The 19,065-nt window shown below is 50.2% G+C and overlaps 1 protein-coding gene across 7 annotated transcripts in view; it reads left to right on the top strand.

Annotated features, from left to right (window-relative positions):
- BANP (BTG3 associated nuclear protein) overlaps positions 1-19,065 on the top strand; it is a 110,400-nt gene that overhangs the window by 31,123 nt on the left and 60,212 nt on the right. For all 7 annotated transcript variants that reach the window (XM_032389784.1, XM_032389788.1, XM_032389787.1 and 4 more), the window contains 2 exons: positions 1,571-1,662; positions 2,731-2,930. In XM_032389784.1, the coding sequence (XP_032245675.1) occupies positions 1,571-1,662; positions 2,731-2,930 (292 nt within the window). The remainder of the gene's footprint in view (positions 1-1,570; positions 1,663-2,730; positions 2,931-19,065) is intronic.

Here is a 19,065-nt window from a genome sequence, read left to right as displayed (position 1 = left end):
GATGCTTCTTGTGACTGTTGGCCCTTGGCTGGTTTCTGCAAGGTACAGCTTTGGGTAACTTACCTCTAAGAAATCAGTTTACAGCTCTTGCCTAGGACCCACGAAAGGTTTGTGTTTGAGCCCTAGGACTATTTATCATTAAATTTTGGTTTCTTGATGCATCATCTGGTATGTACAGGCTTAAGGCATTGACAACTTAAAAAATCGAGCTGTGATTTGGAACCTCAGTCTATCCTCCTTGTCACAGTGGCTTGCTTTGCTGGAGGTGGGGGCAGGGCTCCTAGCTTCCCCCCAACCCTCCCTTAGCAGATGAGGAATCACAGGCCGGCAGCTGTGCTTTGTCCACACGTGGACAGCTTTGTGTGAAAGGGGCAGGGGAGGTCTCTGCTCTGCATAGGCTGGTGTCACACTGTGAGCTGGTTGGAGTTCCAGCTCTGCGTGGGACTGCAGGGAAGGCGGCTCGGCTTCGCTGAGTGGAGGTGGTTGGGCGGTGGGTGGTTCTGGGAGGGTTGGGGAGAGGATCGGGGACGTGGTCAGACAACACTGTCTGAACAAGGCAGACAGGATGCCTGTCACAGTGAGTCTGTCCTGCTTGACCGGAGTGTGGGGTGCACCTGAAAGGTGGACGGATGATACCCCAAGGTGTGTGTGCACTCACGTCTGTTCTCACCAGGGCTGTGGCAGACGTGCTTCTGTGCGCACACACACACACACCATTGTACTGTTTGTGTTCTACGTGCACACCCGTGTGTTCTCACATCCTAGTACCCCTTCTGTAGAAGAGATTCCCAAACTGCTTTACATTAGAAAGTAAGGTGAAGCCATGGAGCAGGAGGGCATCTCTGTATTACGTCTGCGTCCACGTGTGGCCGTGCAGGAAGGAGGAGGAGAAATACACTGGGCAGGGAATGCTGGTGACTCCGGGCATGGAGAGGACAAGGGAAAATCCTGCAGTGAAATGGAAAGGTCTTCATGGTATGACGTGAAGACAAATGCTGAATCTGAAACTCTGTACCATTGCAAGTTTGTAGATGTTTCGAGATTGACTAGGCCTGGGGCCAAGGCTCAGGGATGGAGAGAAGTGTGGCTCAGGATTGTGATTGTGGATGGTTCTGGTGTTTGTTTCTCTTCAGTGCTGTGTTTGTAGTGCACTTGGGATGGAGGGAAGGGGCTGGGTGCTGACTGTGGGTGGAGCCGCTGGCCCCCTGCACCGGTGCTGGGCGGCGTGCACTGGGCAGCTGCTGCGTGCAGAAGCACTGTGGGCGGGGTGGCCCTCCATGTGCCGTGTCTCGTCTGCGCGTAGGAAGGCGGCATGGGCACACAGGGCTTTGATTTCCAAATGAGGTAGCCAACCGACAGGCCTTTAACTTGGAGAGGAGTCCTTACTGGTCTTGGATTTTGTGAAGCTGGAAGTCAGGTGGGGGAGCTGCAGCGAGCCCTCGGGGCGCGGCGTGTGGCTCCAGTGTGCAGGGTCTTGGGTTTGCGAGAGCTACGACGGACACTGTTCGTGCCGAGGCCGGGCGGCAGCGGGCCCTGCGCTTACGCCCGCTGTGTCTGCGTCGGTTTGCAGTCGTGCTGGAGAACCATGTGGTGGCGGACGACGACGAGCCGGCCCTGAAGCGCCAGCGCCTGGAGATCAACTGCCAGGACCCCTCCATCAAGGTGAGCGCCTCCCTGCGCCTCCTGCCGTTCCTGCCGGGGCTGCCCACACCCCTGCACCGTCCCCGGGGCCCCACGGAGGGCAACCCCCTGCCCGGGAGGGGCTCCCCACGCAGCCTTGCTCGCTGCTCCCCGCGGCTGGATCTCCACGGTGACCCAGGGCGCATGGCCTCTGCGGGCCCGCTGCGTGTGCGCGGACCCGGGAGCCCAGAGCCGGTCCCTCGCGCGCTGCCTTCCAGTCCGGCCCTCGAGGAGGAGGTGGAGGCGGCCTTCCCTGCGCCTGGCAGCTGCGTGGTGAGGAGTCTTGTCGGGGCGGGGCCGCGGTGATCACCGTGTGGCTGCCCCACGCAGTGGGCCCGCCGTTAGACAAGCCTGTCGGTTCTTGAGAAGCTCAGTGGGCTACACGTGCACCGCGCAGCCGCGCTCCCTGTGCCCTGGTCCCTGCGCCCTGTGCCCACTCTGGCCCACCCCCCAACTCGAGGGCGGGAGAGGAGAGGACAAGCAAATTCCCCGTTGCTAAACATTGCCCGGGCCGCGGGCCGGCTGCGGGAACCAGTGCGGGTGCTCATGGGCGCAGGTGCGGGTGTGCACGGTGGCTCGGGCCCCAGGGGATGGTTGCGGGAAGCAAGGGGCGCTCCTGGCCCAGGGTGGGCTCGTTGCAGGGGAAGGCGGCGGGTGCTGGAGACCGGAGCCCGCACTGTTGCAGCCGGAGGCGCCCTGCTGGCCACTGGGTGGCAGGCTTGCCGTGCACAAGCCCTTGGCCGTGCGTCCCGGGTGTGCGCCTCCCGGCTGGACGGGCTGGCCTGCCTGTGTGTGCCAGACCGGTGCCCAGAGCGGCACCCTGCACGCTGCTGCAGTGTTTTCTGCTACGGACCGGGCTCACACGCGGGGACAGCGTGCCGCAGTCGGGTCTCCGCACGTGCTTCCAGCAGAAACAAAGGAGCCCAGGTGCAGGGACTGTTCTGTTGGGCGTAGACACAGTTGGAATTAGGGAATCGTGAGCAGGGTCCTTGCGGCTGTCCCCTGCAGTCACGGCAACCCTTCTGAGCGGTTTCTTTTCTCCACTTGCAGTCGTTCCTGTACTCCATTAACCAGACCATCTGCTTGCGGCTGGATAGCATTGAGGCCAAGCTGCAGGCCCTGGAGGCTACCTGCAAATCGTTAGAAGAAAAACTGGACCTGGTCACCAACAAGCAGCACAGCCCCATCCAAGTCCCCATGGTGGCGGGCTCCCCTCTCGGCGCGACCCAGACGTGCAACAAAGTGCGATGGTAAGAGCCCAGTGGAGGGTGGGCCGCCTGCGCCCCAGGCTCCCGGCCTGGCTGCTCGAGTCGCCTTGCACACAGCTCGGTGGCTCTGGTTTAGTTAGCCGCAGACCTCACACGTGACGACGCCCAGCCCCAGCGCCTGGAAGTCGTCCCCACGGTTTCTGTCGGACAGAAGCCACACTGACACATCTTCTCTCTGGAACAGAGCCATCAGGTCTTCGAAGATGTGCCTTTCTTTCCTTTTTCTCGGTTCTGTCTGGCCTGTGTGCACACATAGGTAGGGTTTCTCCATTTTACTTGAGTGTCCCAGATTTTCCCTTCATATCAGTAGTTTTTATTGTGTCTTTTTTTTTTTTTTTTAAGTATTTAGAGTCTAATGTTAGTGATGTGTGTGGTAGTTCATGTACTGTTTGAGTTGAAACTTGATAAAGGATTTACTTAGATGGGACAGGTGTGTCACAGTGTTTGGCCTGTTCATGTGTGTTCGTCCTCGGTGCCCTGTGAGATGCCGGAGCTCCTGAGATGAGCTAAAGCTCAGGCTCGGGGCACCCGTGTCCATCAGTCTTGCCATCTTTATCTTTTCCCACGGCTGGCCCCAAAGACGTCCAGTCTGTGGTGGTGGCGGGATTTGTCTTCGTAGCTGATGAGAGCGTGGAGCGTGTTTGCTGGGGGCCCTGCTGCAGTGTCTGCTGGGCTCTGCCCCGTCCATGTGCCCCGAGACAAGAGCACGGGACGGCTTGGTGGACTCGCCAGGGAGTGTGGGATTGCGGAGGGGCTCCTGGTGTGGTTTGGGGATGCTTCCCTTTGAAGATGGCCCCTGTCCTGGTTTGTGTGGGATGCTGTGGATGACCCCTGCTGTGTGGGTACGATTAATAGAGCCTCCAGTGACTGACTCCACAGTGTCCCCGTGTGTTCGGCATGCTGTGTGGCCTCACACGTGACCTCTGTCCCTGAGTGGGGGGTGGGGGGTAGTCCGTGGTGTTGCTCTGAGACGGGCCTCTGGCCCGTGTTTGTATGTGTCCTGATAGATCCAGCCTGTCTTTTCTCCCAGGAGACCATGGCTGAGCATGTGCTCTGCAGCAGGGACACTCACCCCATCAGAACCAGCGCCTTTGGTTCAGAATCCTTTTTCTGTGATGCCTACTTACCCTATGATGTAACATTGAGAAAATACAGTTTATCTTGGAAAAATGAGTATAATGTTAGTTGTAATGTGAGGAGAAATAAAAAGGTAGAAGGTATAATAAATGATGTGTGGTTGGGCTTGTAAGTGGTCGGGTGAAATACACAAGGAGGCAATGAGCAGGCCAGATGCCCAAACCTCGTCCGTCGGGTCCTGGTGCCCGCGAGCGCTGTTGCACTAGTCCACACACACCGGGAACTCGGATGCCAGTTGTCATGGAGTCTTACCAAATGATGAGCAATTCTTGGTGTAGTTTCAAGTAAAAAGTAAAATGTAATTTTTTCTAGACTTGAACAGTAGTTGAATTCCTGGGAGATTTGTTAGAGTAAAACTATCCAAAAATATTTTGTGTATAAACGTAGAGCAGAGTAAGATTTTAGGCTCAGACAGTTGTTAGAATCATGTTTTTCCTCATACGAGCGGGGGCCTGGGACATTTGAAGTTTGCGCAGCAAGATTTTTGTTAGATGAGACCATCTCGGGTACTGAAGATGTCTTCGTCTTCTTGGCCCTACGCACTAAATCTCAGTGGTGTCTCGTGAGTATGATGACCCAGTGTACCCCACTGGATTTCAGAGCCCCCCTGCCCACTGCCACCCCCCAGAGTCTCCACTGGGAACTGCTGCTCTGAGGAGTAAGAAGAGAAAGAAGGACATGCCGCTTCCAGCTCATAAGCCAGAAGCTGGCTTGTGCGGAGGATGGTCCTCATTTTGTCACTTTCTTACCTGTGTTTGGAAGAGCTGACCTTTGTGAGTCGGGGGAGTATCCATTTGGATCCTACCGTTGATTACTTGTGACGGTCCCGGTGGGGTCAGCGACAAGTTGGAGGTCTGAAGAGTGCACCTTGTGAGCAGCTTGTTTTGGGATTCCTCCTGTGTCCAGAGCAGGGCGTATTCTTGGGAGCACAGGCCTCTGCATGGCACAGGCTCCCATGGTCTGAAGCCGCGGGCTGACCTGGGCCAGGTCACATAGTTGTATTAACTGTCCTCATCTCGAAAACCAGGACAAGGTGAAGGTGACCTAGGCCTGCCTTAGGGCTCCGTTGGCATCTCCCAAAGTTTTAACAATGAAGCTGGCGGGTGGGGGGAGGGTGGCTCTGCTTCTTCTGGACTTGTGACCCCAGACCGGTGTGCCATGTTCCTCCGGGTTTTGGGTTGTCTGATGATGGAGGGGCTTCAGCATTTTTGGGATTGCAGGCCTAGTGGGGAGACCCCATCAGCACTTCCCTGGGCAGAAATCCTACCATGCTCCCTGCTGCCAGCTATGATTTAGACCTGCTATGGTTTCCTCCATGTGTATTAACAAGTGGTAGAGTGAAAAGAAAGTTTTCTGATATTGACTCAGATGTATAACCTAGTCCATCCAAATTGGCTAGGTTTTCTGGCTTTAAAGAATTGTACTGGTGATGTAAAAGCAAACCATTACAGAATGCATTTACTGTGTCTCGGCACAAGGTTTGTTAATATTGTTAATAAAACCATTACATACGGAAACCGACGGAAGGGTAGTAAAAGGGACAGTCCTTTCTCTATTCTCTCCTAGGCATGGTTTTAAATAGTATGTATACAAATGATTTTTTCTTTTTAAAGATTTTATTTATTTATCAGAGACAGAGACAGAGCACAGCAGGGGGAGAGGCAGAGGGAGAGGGAGAAGCAGGTTCCCTGCTGAGCGGGGAGCCTGATGTGGGACTCGATCACAGGACCCTGGGAACATGACCTGAGCCGAAGACAGACGCTTAACCAACTGAGCCACCCAGGCGCCCCTATACAATGATTTTTAAAGAAATAAGACAACAGTTGAAAACCACTAACACGAAATTCTAGGGAGAAGTAAAAGATAGGAATTTAATTCCAGTATATCAGTGAAAAAAATGTATGGTTTAATTAGAAAGTTACTAATTTGTAAACACATAAGTAATTGAAAATTTTATGTATGTAGTGTGGGCAGTGAGTGGAACATAGAAAAGGGAAAGTCTCCAAAACTAATTAAAAATTGGTTCACATTCTGAGTAACAAAGTACTTTTACCAATTATTTATTTTGGGCCTCAGGTATTTAAGATAAAAGTTAGAAGTATATAAGTTCTGGCTTATTTTACATGCAAACCATATGGTTTTGAGAAGAACTTAAGATTCCTTAGGCCCATTTGCATTTGTTGTGGATGATTTTGTGGGGAGGTCTGGGTGTAACTGGGCCAGACAGACGGAGGCACCGTAAAGGTCTTTTCAGTTAACGAGGATTCTGGGTGGTGGGTGAGAAACCATCCCCTGAAACCACTCGCCCTTGTATTTGGAGAGGCTGCCTGTGGCCCAGAGCCAGCCCCGAACCCGCCGAGCAGAGCTCAGTCCCTCTACGCTCTGAGATTCACTCACCTGTTGGTTATTTCTAATAACAGCTAGCCCAGATTAGCCCACGCTCTTAGCTCTGACAGTTCTTTACTCGTTCTCTGTGCTCCCCGGAGTGTGGAAGGCAGCAGAAGGCTGCCAACCTCAGCTGGCATTTAGCACCCAGATTTTTCAGATTCTATACCTGAATGAGATTTTCTAAATAAATTCAAGAAAAAGCAGTGGAGAAAGAAAATCTTTACCTGTGATGCTAACGCCTAATCATTGTGATAAAAATGTTTGCGAGGGTCTTTGGAGGGGTTTCATCCCATGATGGTGTTCTCCTTGGGGAAAAGGAAAACGGACTGGAATTGCTGCAGGTAGGTGATTTTCTTCCTTGAAAGTGCACCGTAAATTTGGATTTTGCTTAATTGTGATTCTGGGTGTAGCAACTTAAGGCTTTACTTCTGAAGCTGCTTTCCCGCGGGTGGTGGAAGTGGCAGGTGGCTGGAGCCCCCCGTGATGAGCCGAGGCAGTCCCTGTACCGTAGGCTCGTCCTCCCAGGGGCCTCCGTTGGATAACTTGGACGGGAGGGATCAGGTGTACGGACAGGGACACTTACATAGATCAGCGTAGAAATTCCTCTTTGGCACTTCTCTGAAGCTAGACACAGAGCTCTTTGAAGAGGGCCCAGTGAGCAGGACACGGCTGAGCACGGCGCTGCCCTCATGGATGGCCGCTGGAAGGCTGGACTGCGCCCGAGCAGAGCAGTGCCCAGATCAGGGGACAGAGGACCTGCTTGTGCGGCGGGGTCTTTTATTTATTTATTTTTTAAGATTTTATTTATTAGAGAGAGACAGAGAGAGAGAGAGAGATGGAGAGCACAGAGGGAGAAGCAGACTCCTCACCGAGCAAGGAGCCTAATTCAGGACTCGATCCTAGGATCCCAAGATCATGACCTGAGCTGAAGGCAGACGCTTAAGCACCCAGGTGCCCCGTGCGGCGGGGATCTTATAGGGCCGGACTCCTGGGTGAGTCAGAGAGCAACTCAGACCCGGGTGTTCTGTGTTTGTTTTTATTAACAGGATGTACTAGTTAAAAAAATGCTTGTGTTTCTTACTTTTAAAAGCAATATGTTTTTATTTTTTTATGCACAAATGGTTTATTTTTATTGAGGTATAATTGCCCTACAACAGATTTTTATTTTTAAAAGCTTAAAAGTTTTTTTTGTTTTTGTTTTTTAGAGTTTTAGTGTGTTTCTACGATTTTAAAACAATTGTGGTAAATCAGTGGCGTCTTTATAATACTCAGACATAAAAAAGTGATTTCTTTTCAAAATCATCCTTTCCTTCAGAGAGCTGTCATACAAGACATACGGAGGAGGAAAATTGTTTTAGTTTCCCGTAAGCTGATTATTTACCCGCAGAGAGCTGAAATATTTGATCAACAAATTATTTAAATTCCCTCTACTACGGTTGCAGAGTCTTTGTTTTATTTCCCACAGGGCCTTTTGTTTTAAAGCTTGATGGATATTTGTGGAAAGGCTGTTCTTTGAGCCCTGTGGCTTCTGGATAGAGAGAGGACCCCTTCTGAGCATCTCTCTTTCCAGCCTTGGAGCGCTGGTGGTGGTGGTGGGCGCTGGTCAGTGTTCAGAGCCGCTCACTCGGGGCCACTGACCTTTTCAGTCAGGAGTGTAGCATTTTGGAGGCTTTGGAATGTGACAAACTCCAGATAGGGCTGTTTGAATCATGAAGAAATGGTTTGGTCTCAGCCATGACAGACTCATGTACAGATTTTGCGTTTTTGATGTTTCCACTTACTTTTGTAGACGTAGGATTTCTCTTCGTGACTGATCTACACTACCTTGCCCAGCTGCCCACTTTTAGTGACCTAATCATGATACCCTGTACATGGCTGAATACTAGCCAAGGAAAACCTATAGCTTATGCACATACGATTTGGGGAATCATGAACATAATCTGATGACTCAGATATAATCTGATAACCAGAGCAGATAATAAACGTGTAGCCAAATGTTTGCATAGATCATGCCCATTCTTACAATCTGGAGTACTTCTCTAGCGTTGGAGTAACTCTTGTAACTCATTGGTTGGGATGTGTGGATCCATTTGGACAGAGTTACCATCTTAACACCATGGAGTCTTCTCCCTTATGCAGGTCTTTAATTTCTAGTTTTCAGTGTGTAGCTCTTTTTCCTATTTTGTTAAATTTTTCTCTAAGTATGCCGTATTTTTAGATGCTATTATTAATGGTATTGTGTTTTAAATTCTAATTTCCATTTGTTCACTGGTAGTGTGTAGACATAGAGTAGGTTTTTGTTTACTGACCTTTATCCTGCATCATTTCTAAATTCACTTGTTTTAGTAGCTTTTGTGTAGAATTTAAAAGAAAGTGAAGTGTATGTAGTCATATATATATATAGTTTTTTACATAAAGAGCGTTTTTATTTCTCATCAAATTTCTCTACCATTTCTTACTTTGCCTTGGTGGCTAGGCTTTCCCATTTTAGGGTGACTTTTTGTATTTTTACCTTATTTCTGATCTCTGAGTGAAAGCATCCAGTCTTTCACCATTAAGTGTGGTGTTAGCTCTAAATCTTTTGCTCTTTATTGGGTTGAAGAAATCCTATTCCCGATTTCATGGGATTTTTAAATTATGAGCGGGCATTGAATTTTCATGTGCTCTTTATGTATCTCCTTGAGACTATCATGTGGTTTTTCTTGATTGTGTTGTTACAGTGAGTTACGCTGCATTTCTTTCATAATAAGCCTAATGATCATAGCGTTACTACCCTTTTTAGGTATTTTTGGATTGATTTGCTAATATGTGGTTAAGGGTTTTTGCATCTCTCTTCATAGGGGATGTTAGTCTGTTGTTTTCTTTCTTGAACTGTCTTTGTTGCCATCAGTGGTGGGAGGGGCAGAGGGAGAGGGAAAGAGAGAGAATCCCAAGCAGGCTCACGCCCAGTGAGGAGCCCGACAAGGGGCTCGATCTCATGACCCTGGGATCACAACTGGAGCCAAAACCAAGAGTCAGACGCTCAACTGGCTGAACCACCTGGGTGCTCCTGAAAATGTTTCTATAGGATTAGTTTCATTTTTTCCCCTAAATATTTGATCTGATTTGCCAGTGGATTATGAATTCAATTTCTTTAATAAATGTGGAACTTCTTGAGTCAGTGTTAATTTGTATTCTCGAGGGATTTTTTTTTTTTATCTAAATTCTGGAATTTACTAGTATGTTACTTTTCATAGTGTCCTCGTGTTGTCTGTAGGCCCACAGGACATTGAGTTGCTATGTCTCCTTGGGCTCCTCCTGTCTGTGACAGTCTCACAGACTTCCCTTGTTTTTATAACTTTTTGAGGAGTGCTGGTCAGGTGTCCCTCAATTGAGATTCATCTGATGCTTTTCTTATGATTAGACTGGGATTGTGGGATTTCAAGAGGCAGACCGCAGAGGTGAAGTGCCACTTTCGTTCCATCTTATCCAGGGTATGTACCGTCGCCGGACTTCTCTCTGTTGGTGTTGCCTTGGGTCACCGGGCTGAGGTTAGATTGTCACATTTCTCCACTGGCGAGTTCCACCCCCTGCCGCCTCCCATCCTGTGCTCTTGGGAAGGACCTCACTGAGCTCAGCCCCGACTCAAAGAGTGGGGAGTCATGCTCCACCTCCTGGATATATTGTTATTCTCCTGCACGGGAAACTTGTCTCTTCCCCCTTTATTGATTTAGTCAACCACTTATTTATATCAGTGTGGACTCGTGGATATTTATTTTGTACTTTGGGTTAGAATCCAATACCCCTTTATTTTGTTGCTCAGATGTTCCAGCTTTGGTCACTGGGAGTGCTCTCAGGTGGCTCCTTTGTCCTTAGATACTCAGACACCCCCTCTCTGCAGGATGCCCCCTGCACCAGTGCTAGGGTCCGTCATTGCTCCTTTGTTGGAAGATGGCTGTAGAGACCAGGGTCTGGGTGTCGTGTGTCCCCGCTGTGGAGTCACCTGCAGCCCCATGCTCCCCCGTGCAGTGACAGAGCACCTGCACCACCCGGGGCCCCCATGTCGTTCAGTTTTTCCTTGGTGGTCATTTCTGTAGCTCCTTGTGAAGCAGCAGCAAGAATATGCATTCCCAGCTCACGCACTCTTCTGATTTAGGGGTTAGCGTGCATTCAGAGGGCTTTGTTCTCTTGGGGGGGGGGGTGCAGCGTTAGAACCTGACCCCTCCAGAGCCTGTCTGCTCCAGAATCTTCTCTCTTAAGCAGCTAGTGGTTGCAGCTTGTTGCATTAAATTATCCCCATTTCTCTGTGGCACTTGGTTATTTTGGGGGAGTTGGTTTTATACTGTGTTTTGCTCATCTCATTAGATATTGTAGATAATTTTCTTTTTTTGGAAATAAAATTTTAATGCTAATTTATTCTTATCCCTGAGAGTGTTTTTTTGGATCCTGGTTTTTATGACTCTAACCTATAGGGAATAGAACTAAACCCTGTAAAACAAAATTTCAGTGAGGGTTTCATTTGAATGCTTGGTGTATTTGTTGGGGGCATGAGCCGCTGCGATAAAGAATTCTCTGACCGTCACTGTGGGTTGACATTCGCAGGCTGGTGCATTCTGTTTCTAAAAACGCGGCCTCTCTCCTGTTTACATCCCAGCCTGAGCACTTGTCCAGGGCTCTGTTTGCTTCCAAGAGGACCTGGGATTGGAGCCTGGCTGCGTCGTGGCTCCCAGGGCACCCTGTGCGGAGGGGGCAGGGGTTCATGGTGGACACTAGCCCCCTGTGTCTTGGACTGGAGGACCTCGGGTTGTCTGGTTTTACTGTGTAACGAAGGGTTGTTCCCCTGCTACCAGCCCCCCCCCCCCCCGACCCTTTGTGCTCTCACTGAAATCTGAGACTGGTGAGCAGTGCGCTGCACTCAGTGTATTTCATGATGCCCCAGGTTCCTGTGTGCTCTTCAGGAGGACAGCCGTGAGAGCTGCTGGAGAATGGACGTGTTCAGGGAACGCATGTCTGTGGGGTTTCAGAAGCATCTGCAAATGTGTTTTCTTACAAGTAGAAAGTGGAATTATTTGAGATTTTTGCTAGCTCTCTTTCGTTAATTGAGATTTTTTTCTTTAGAAAATTTGTATTATATCAGATTTACCCAATTGTACTTTATGATGTTACTTTGAATTTGCAAAAGATCAGCTGTCAGCAGAATAGGGTACAGTGAGACTTCACTGTGGGTGGGACTGAGGCAGAAATGTTTCCAGATATTTTTCAAATGTTCTGGCGGGACTGCTCCTCCCCCAGCCACAAAACACAGAGCTGGGCATCACTGTGTGAATAGAAGCCCTGCCTGGGCTGCCTGCCTCACGCAGGGAGGGACTGTAAATGAGCCAGTGCTGTGTGAAGTTGTGGGCTTGCTTCACCCTTGACGGCAAGGTCCCTGCCAGGCTCGGCTTGGTACAAATGACAGACTGGGAGCACTCTGGCGGGGCGGGGTGGGGGGGGTGGGCGTTTCTTCGATGCCCAGAGCAGGGCTCTCATCACTGAGCACTTAGGACGTCTTTGGGGAAACAATATTCAGACGAGTTTCCTTTGGGCATTTTAAGTTACTTAAACTTGTCTTTGGAAGGTTCATTTCTCCTAGGATGGTCATGTTCTTAGCACCTGCCCACGTAAGGGGAGGTTTTAGCACAGAACATGGTTGTGGCCTTTCTTCTCCGTCTTGCAGTGGTTTGAGGACAGGTATCTGCGTCACCCCAGCCATGGTTGTTGGTTCAGCGAACATGCATAGGCGTGTCACTGTTGATGATTAATGAGACTTGCTGGCAGTTGGCTTCTTATTTCCTGGGTGAACGTTAGTGTGGCGTGAACACAGCTGGTGCTGGTGGACGTTCTCCTTGGTCACTAGGATCTGGAAACAAGGAAGGACCACTCACGCTGCTCGTACAAACCTGGCCTTCCGGGGGCGCCCCATTCTGCAAGGGAGCTTAAGAGGTGTCCTCCTGGGGTAACCCCAGTGCTCTGAAATTCTTGGGGCGGGACGGAGGTCCGCTCCCCGCCCCACCATTTCTGTGGCAGATGGGCTAGCTGATGGCAGCGCGTCCCCTCTGAGCTCGCAACAGCTGCAAACCTGAATCAGTGTGCTGTTTCCGTCGGATGGAGCTGGGCTCCACACATGAAACTCTCTTGCCGTCCTTGTTGAGGGGGTTCTCTTTGTTAGGACACAGCCTGAGTTTTGTGTGTCTCCGTGTGCACGTGTCCATTCAGGATCCAGTTATATGCCCCTGAAATCTGTATGAGGCTTGAGCTAATTCAGAGTTAAGAGTTTCTGTCAAGTTCTCTAAGCTGATGCAAATCTGACGTCAAGCTCTTCTGGATAACTGTTGAAAACTCTGGGTCCAGCTGACTTGATGTAATTTTGTCTTCTCTTTGCCCGAGGTCTGCATGTGTTTCTCGCTGGGCTGTCTGCACGCCACATGCCGCGCTCCTCTCCGGTGTTGGCCTGCCTTTGTCCGGGCGCCCCTGCCCCTCCTCCTCCCGGTGTCCCCACCTGCATCCACCACGGTGTGGGTCCTCAAGCTCTCTGGCCCAAACCAGCTTCCTCTCTGTTTTCCTTTTGTAATAAAAAGCGGAAAACACCAACTTGTGAAAAACAGTTTAAATCCTACATTTTTCAAGAAGACTTTTTTTAGGTCTTGTATTTTTGTGGTTTGTTAATTTTTTTTGCATAGATTTCGACAGAGCCCCTTGGCATACATTCAAATGATAGTCCTGTTTTATGTGACTGAGGAGCAAAGGGGACAGAAATGTAAATGTTTTAAATTCTGGTACAGGTAATTCTAACATGGTCACAAAGCAATTTCCTGAAACTGAAGAGACCTTGAAGGCCACTTTTTAAGTATGGCTTGGAAGATGTTTGCGTGATACCTCTGAAAGCTGAAAGCTGAAGATGTTTTGTTTTAAATCCATCAAAATAAAACAATTAAAACACCCAACACTGAACGGATAAGTGGTAGCAGTAATTGGCATCGGATCATTTCTGGTCTTGACTCACAAGAGGCTAAGAGCATGAAAGGCACTTGGTTTTGAATACGGGCTCTGTCACCCGTGAGTGGGGAGACCTAGGGCACGTTCTTACCCTTTCCAAGCACCAGTCTCCTCCTCGGGACAAGGGGAATGAAGTAGTACGTGAGGATTACTGTCCGTGAGGTCATGCATATAAGCACATGGTGTTCTTTGATCCTCAACAGCCCTGTGAGGTTGAACAGATTAATCATATTAAGGCTTCTTGTTCACCGAGGGTCTAACAGCAGCCACGCCTCGTGGCTTGTGCTGGGCTCCTCACCCCACAGAATTCCAGGTCACCCTTAGTGGATGACAGTGCCCTGGGCTGTCCTTTGGGTGTCATCTTGTTAGATTTCTGTTCTGGCCCTTGATTCTTGGTCTGTTTTCTTTGAGCGTGTGGACCAGCAGCTTGAGACCAAGGAATCTAGAGGCAAGAGCCAGAGGACCGACCTCAGTCATGAGGCTTACTGTTGAATTCATGCATGTGTTGAACACGCAGGCTTGGGTACTGGGCGTTCACCTGGGTAGTAAGTGCACAAAGAGATGCTGTGCGGGGATTGCCGTGTTACCAGGCTGAGCCGCAGTCAGTGAGCCACGGACTGGATGAGCGCTGTGGGGAGACAGCGAACGGGGCGGACCTGTGCCTCTCACACAGGGTCGAGTGTGTGTGTGATTTTGTTGTTGTTGTTGGAAACCAGGGGCACCCGGCAGAATCCCTGGGAAAATGGTTAAAAAAAACAAAACCCTTGGGCTCTCTGGGGGTGGCCCTAGATTCCCCAGGGAATTCTGATGTTGAAAAAGTAGTGGGTTGTGAACTGTTGCTTCGTTGGTTTTGGTTAGGATGTCATTGGAGGGCTCTGGGCTCCAGTCTCACTTGGCCCTGTGGCCTTGGGCAGGTGACTTTATCAGCCAGTCTCCATGGGGAAGGCACTGTGGTGCCCCCTCACGCTTCAGGGAGTGGGGGTGTCCTTCCACAAGGGCCCTGGGGGTGGTGCTGCCTACTGTGACTGCCCCTGGGGGGGTCGCTGGGGGCCTTGGGCTCAGGCACTGTCCACAGGCGCGAGTGGCCCTTGTGCCCCCTGGTCACAGGTCACTGGGCCATGTCACAGGGTATATTTTATTTCTGAATGATACCATTTTGAGGTAAGCGTATCCAACTTGGGTAATTAGCATAATCTTAGAATTGAAAAAGTCAGGACGGTCTGTGAGTCTAGTTTTTCCCCTTTTCCTTAATTTTTTTTTTTTTAAGATTTTATTTATTTAGGGGCACCTGGGTGGCTCAGTTGGTCAAGTGTCTGCCTTTGGCTCAGGTCATGATCTCAGGGTCCTGGGATGGAGTCCGTCGGGCTCCCTGCTCAGCAGGAAGTTTGCGTCCCTCTCTCTCATCCCTGCTTGTGCGCTCTCTCACTATCTCTGTCTCTCTCTCTCTCAAACAAATAAAATCTTTTATTTATTTATTTTTTAAGATTTTATTTATTTATTCATGAGAGAGAGAGAGAGGTAGAGGGAGAAGCAGGAGAAAAGACGTTTAGCCGACTGAGCCACCCAGGCGCCCCCGTATTTTGGTTTTTATTTAATAGGAACTTAAAAAGCAAAACGAGAAACGTAGAGGTAAGGGTATAGAAACTGATTTAAGGTTGCTAAAGAATTAATCGAGCACATAACTTTTAGAAAACAAAATGAGGGAGGGAGAGAGAAATTGATGAGTGGAACATAACAGAGAGCCTAGAAATAGGCCTGCTGAGCTTTGACAGGAGTGCAAAGACCAGTCAGTGGGGGAAGGACATCCTTTTAACACAGGGAGCCAGGGCACTGGGACATCTGCAGGCAGAATGAGAGGATGGAGCCTGGGGTCATGTCATCCCTGGAACAGAAATTAATTTCCTGTAGAGGACAGATTTCAGTGTAAAGCTGTGAGACCTGCAGATGAAGCTGTAGGAGAAAATCTTTGAGACCTAAGGTCTGGCTCAAACCTCTTAGACTCGATACCGAAAGCAGCACCTGTGAAAATAGTGATGAGTTGGACATGACGAAAATGATGAACTTAGGCTCCTCGAGAGACCTGTGGGGACGATGGAGGGACAGGCTGCAGGTGGGGTGGGGAGGCTCGCACAGCGCACGCCCGACAGTGACGGAGAGTGCGCTCACCTGCAGAAAAGCAGCCCCGCTAGCAAGTGGGTAGGAAACACGAATAGAGATGTTGCCCAAGGGGAGATACGGATGGTGAATGAGCACAAGATCATTAGTCGTCAGGATAGGGCAAGTCCAGACCACGGCGAGGGCCACTCCACGTCGGTCAGAATGGCAACACAGAAACAGCACCACCACCGGGCGCTGGCGAGGATGTGGAGAAACTGCACCCGTCCTGCGCTGCTGTTGGGGATGGAGGATGGGGCAGCCGCTCTGGAAGAGTCTGGCAGGAGTGTGTAAGGCTACACATGGACGTACCATATGGCCCAGCAGTCCCGTTCTTGGGCATTTAGCCCAGAGAAATGAAAACATATGTTCACAAGCTCCACATGAATGTCTGTGGCAGCGTTGTTTGTAATTACCCACACCTGCGAGTCCCCTGTGCCGTGGGAATGTCCTCAGCAGCGGCCCAAGGGGGACTGACCTCGGGGATTCCGCCGAGCCCAGAAAGCCAGTCTCCAAGGTCATCACGTCTCTAACGTTGCCCAAGTGTAAGAACCGTATTGGTGGAGAGCAGGTTAGCGGTTGCTGGGGGACAGGGATGAGGCTGGGAGGGCGGGCATGTCTGAAGGGGCAGCGCGAGGCTGCTCCTCAGCAGTGGCGGCGCGGGGACATGGGTTTGCGCATGGGGTTGATCCGCCCGGCCCCCCCCTCCCCCCACAGACACCGGGGCATGTGGAGCCCGTGAAATCCGAGTAAGGACTGTCGTCTCATTCACGGAAGTGTTCCGCTTTCCATACTGTACCGCAGGCTTTATAGGATGTCACCACTGGGGACGTGGGACTGTGTATAGTACTTTTATTACTTCTGTAATTGTCTCAAAGCAGAACCAGTAGTGTGTGTGCGTGAGAGAGAGCGAGGGAGGAGAGGAGGCACGGCAGAGCGTGCGAGGGACAGTAGACCCTCTAAGGATTTGTACTGGAGCTGGCTCACACAGTTGTGGGGGCAGCCAAGCACATTGAAGTCTAGGGCAGGTCGGCAGGAGGAGGCGGAGATCAGGATCAGCTAGCAGGAGCCCCCTGGCATGTCCAGGACCAGGAAGAAAACCTCCACCCCTCACCTGATCAGGCCAGGCCCACCCAGGATAACCTCCCTTTTGGTTAACTTAAGGTCCGCCAGTTAGGACTTTTAATCACATCTGCAGAATCGCTTCATAGCACGTGCAGATCAGTGTGATTGAATAATTGGAGAGTGTAATTCAGCCCAGGCAAGACACTTATATTATTGTGGCAATTTTCCCATATTAACCCTAGACCATTTCAATCTTATTAGTGTGATATAGATGTTCCTTACTTTTTGAAAAATGAAATATTCTCTTACACAGTTCGAGGTTGATATAAATGCATTGCATTAGCCGAAAGGGTGTGGTTTCTGGCATATTAGAACGTTGATTCATCGCTTTCTCGGGTGTTTGCTTTGTAATCTGAATACATCGTCTGTATGAGCACCCACGAATGAGCTCTCCACAGTTGGATTTCACCTTATTCCTCTGCTTTTTGAAAGTTCATCCCCTCCCTGAAGTTTGCCGTGTCCACCGGCTGTGACCTGCTTCTGTGCAACAGGAACAGAGAGAAACTGAAGCTGAAAAATGTATTTCCTGTAGCCATGAGGCCCCAAGTGTTAAAAAGGGTGTTTTGGATTCAGTTCTCGTGACAGTTATTAGTACACAGTTGAACAAAACAGCATATGTGTGTTACTCCTGTAACTAATTCTTAATAATCCAGTATTAGGAATGCATTCTTGAGATGGATGGGGCTTTAGTTTTGGTTAATTCTTGAATCCGCAGATGATTATGAATTAGCACTTAAAGTGAGACAAGGTTCAGCCTTGGTCCTACTTCTAGCGGTAGTTTTTAAAGTTGTAAGTGCTGAGAAACTGGGTTCACATAAATAACTACGTGGGAGGAGAGGCGCCTCTCAGCTCCTCAGGTTGTGTCTAAGGTCTTTGTAAGCTCTTGTCAATGATGGTTTTTGATGATCTCTGGGCTGAAAAGGTACCGAGTTGGTCTGTCGGTTTTGTTGGAAGCAGCACCGGTAAGCTGGTAGCGCCCTGGGGTGTTTCGGTGAGCAGCAGAGGCATGGGCTTTCTCGCATGCAGCCTGGTGTCTCCGAGGGGCTCCGTGCTCTCCTGGGGGGCTTCCGTCCCGGATGGACGGCGCCCGTCTCTGTAGTTGCAGGGACAGCTCGTTTTATTTTAAGGTGGGAAAAGGGCTTTGTGGAAGGGAGTAAACACATTGACCAGGGTGCTCTCTCAAAGTGAAACCTTTTTAGGAAAGAGTACATTCTGCAAGGTGAGGATTTGGACATGGCGTTGCGGAGAGCTGTCCGCGTCCAGGGACCCCCTGGACGCCGTGGGGGACCCCGAGGGCTACTCATTTACCTTGAAGCTGGTTGCTGCAGAACATTATTTCCTTGCCCTTAACAAGAACTGTTAGGGGGAAAAGGTCTATTTAGTCAAACAGCTTTGCCAGATGGTGCCTGAATAAATTTTAATCTGTTCCCTTCAGGACTTCTGAGAACCTTTCATGTGCTGCCGCCCATGGTGGATTCCCCCTCGGGAACTGTTGTTAGCCCCCGAGTCGTCCTAGTTAGTTGCTCATGGAAGGAGAGGGCTGGAGAGGCACGTGTGTGGGATCCTGCGGGAGAGCAGGGCTCCACGGAATATGCTTCAGGGAAAGAGCAAGTGCATAGGAACCATTAATCTCCTGTTTTGGATACGAGAGAAGCTGAAATCTTGAAAGCCTGCGTGTGCCCACGGTCCCAAGTCGAGGGTCACGACCTGGGTTCCTATGATGCCTGCCCTAGGGGTAGGCTGTGAGGATTTGCCAGCTTGCTTTAGGTGTCAACAAAGAACAAGTAGAATCACTGAAAAAAATAATGCTTTTGAATGAAATGCCGTTGATTATGCTTTTATTTTAGAAAAACACCTCGTGGTCCTGTGATTTCCTTGGGCACGTAACGGCGCTGTTTGTGCCCCTGATTTTGGGAGGGGGCATTTTACAGCCATGTGGTGGTGACACTGGGCTACATTTTCCTACGTGCTTTTGGTGACGTGAAGTCTTCTCACATGAAAGCACTGTCCCGTTCCCCCCTACCCGTCCCCCCGAGTTGTGAAACTCAAGAATGACCTCTTTGTGGGTAGTTCTACCGTGCATTTCCGGTGCTCCCCTGCCACCTCCTGACAAAGCGTGCACAGACTTGCCGGGACCACAGCACCAGCGGCCAGACGCTGAGTGACCGCGCAGTCCGGGAGCACGTGCCCTGACATAAGCTGTTGGCTGCTGCTTGTTGAAGCACACGGGCTGCCTCTCGGAGGGTCCCGTTGGAGGGTCCCCTGTCGGAGGGTCCCCGTGTCGGAGGGTCCCCTGTCG

This window comes from Phoca vitulina, unplaced genomic scaffold (genome assembly GCF_004348235.1).
Source record: "Phoca vitulina isolate PV1807 unplaced genomic scaffold, GSC_HSeal_1.0 scaffold56, whole genome shotgun sequence".
Classification (NCBI taxonomy): Eukaryota; Metazoa; Chordata; class Mammalia; order Carnivora; family Phocidae; genus Phoca; species Phoca vitulina.
Note: the sequence above shows the minus strand (reverse complement) of the source record. Positions and strands in the feature narration are given on the sequence as shown.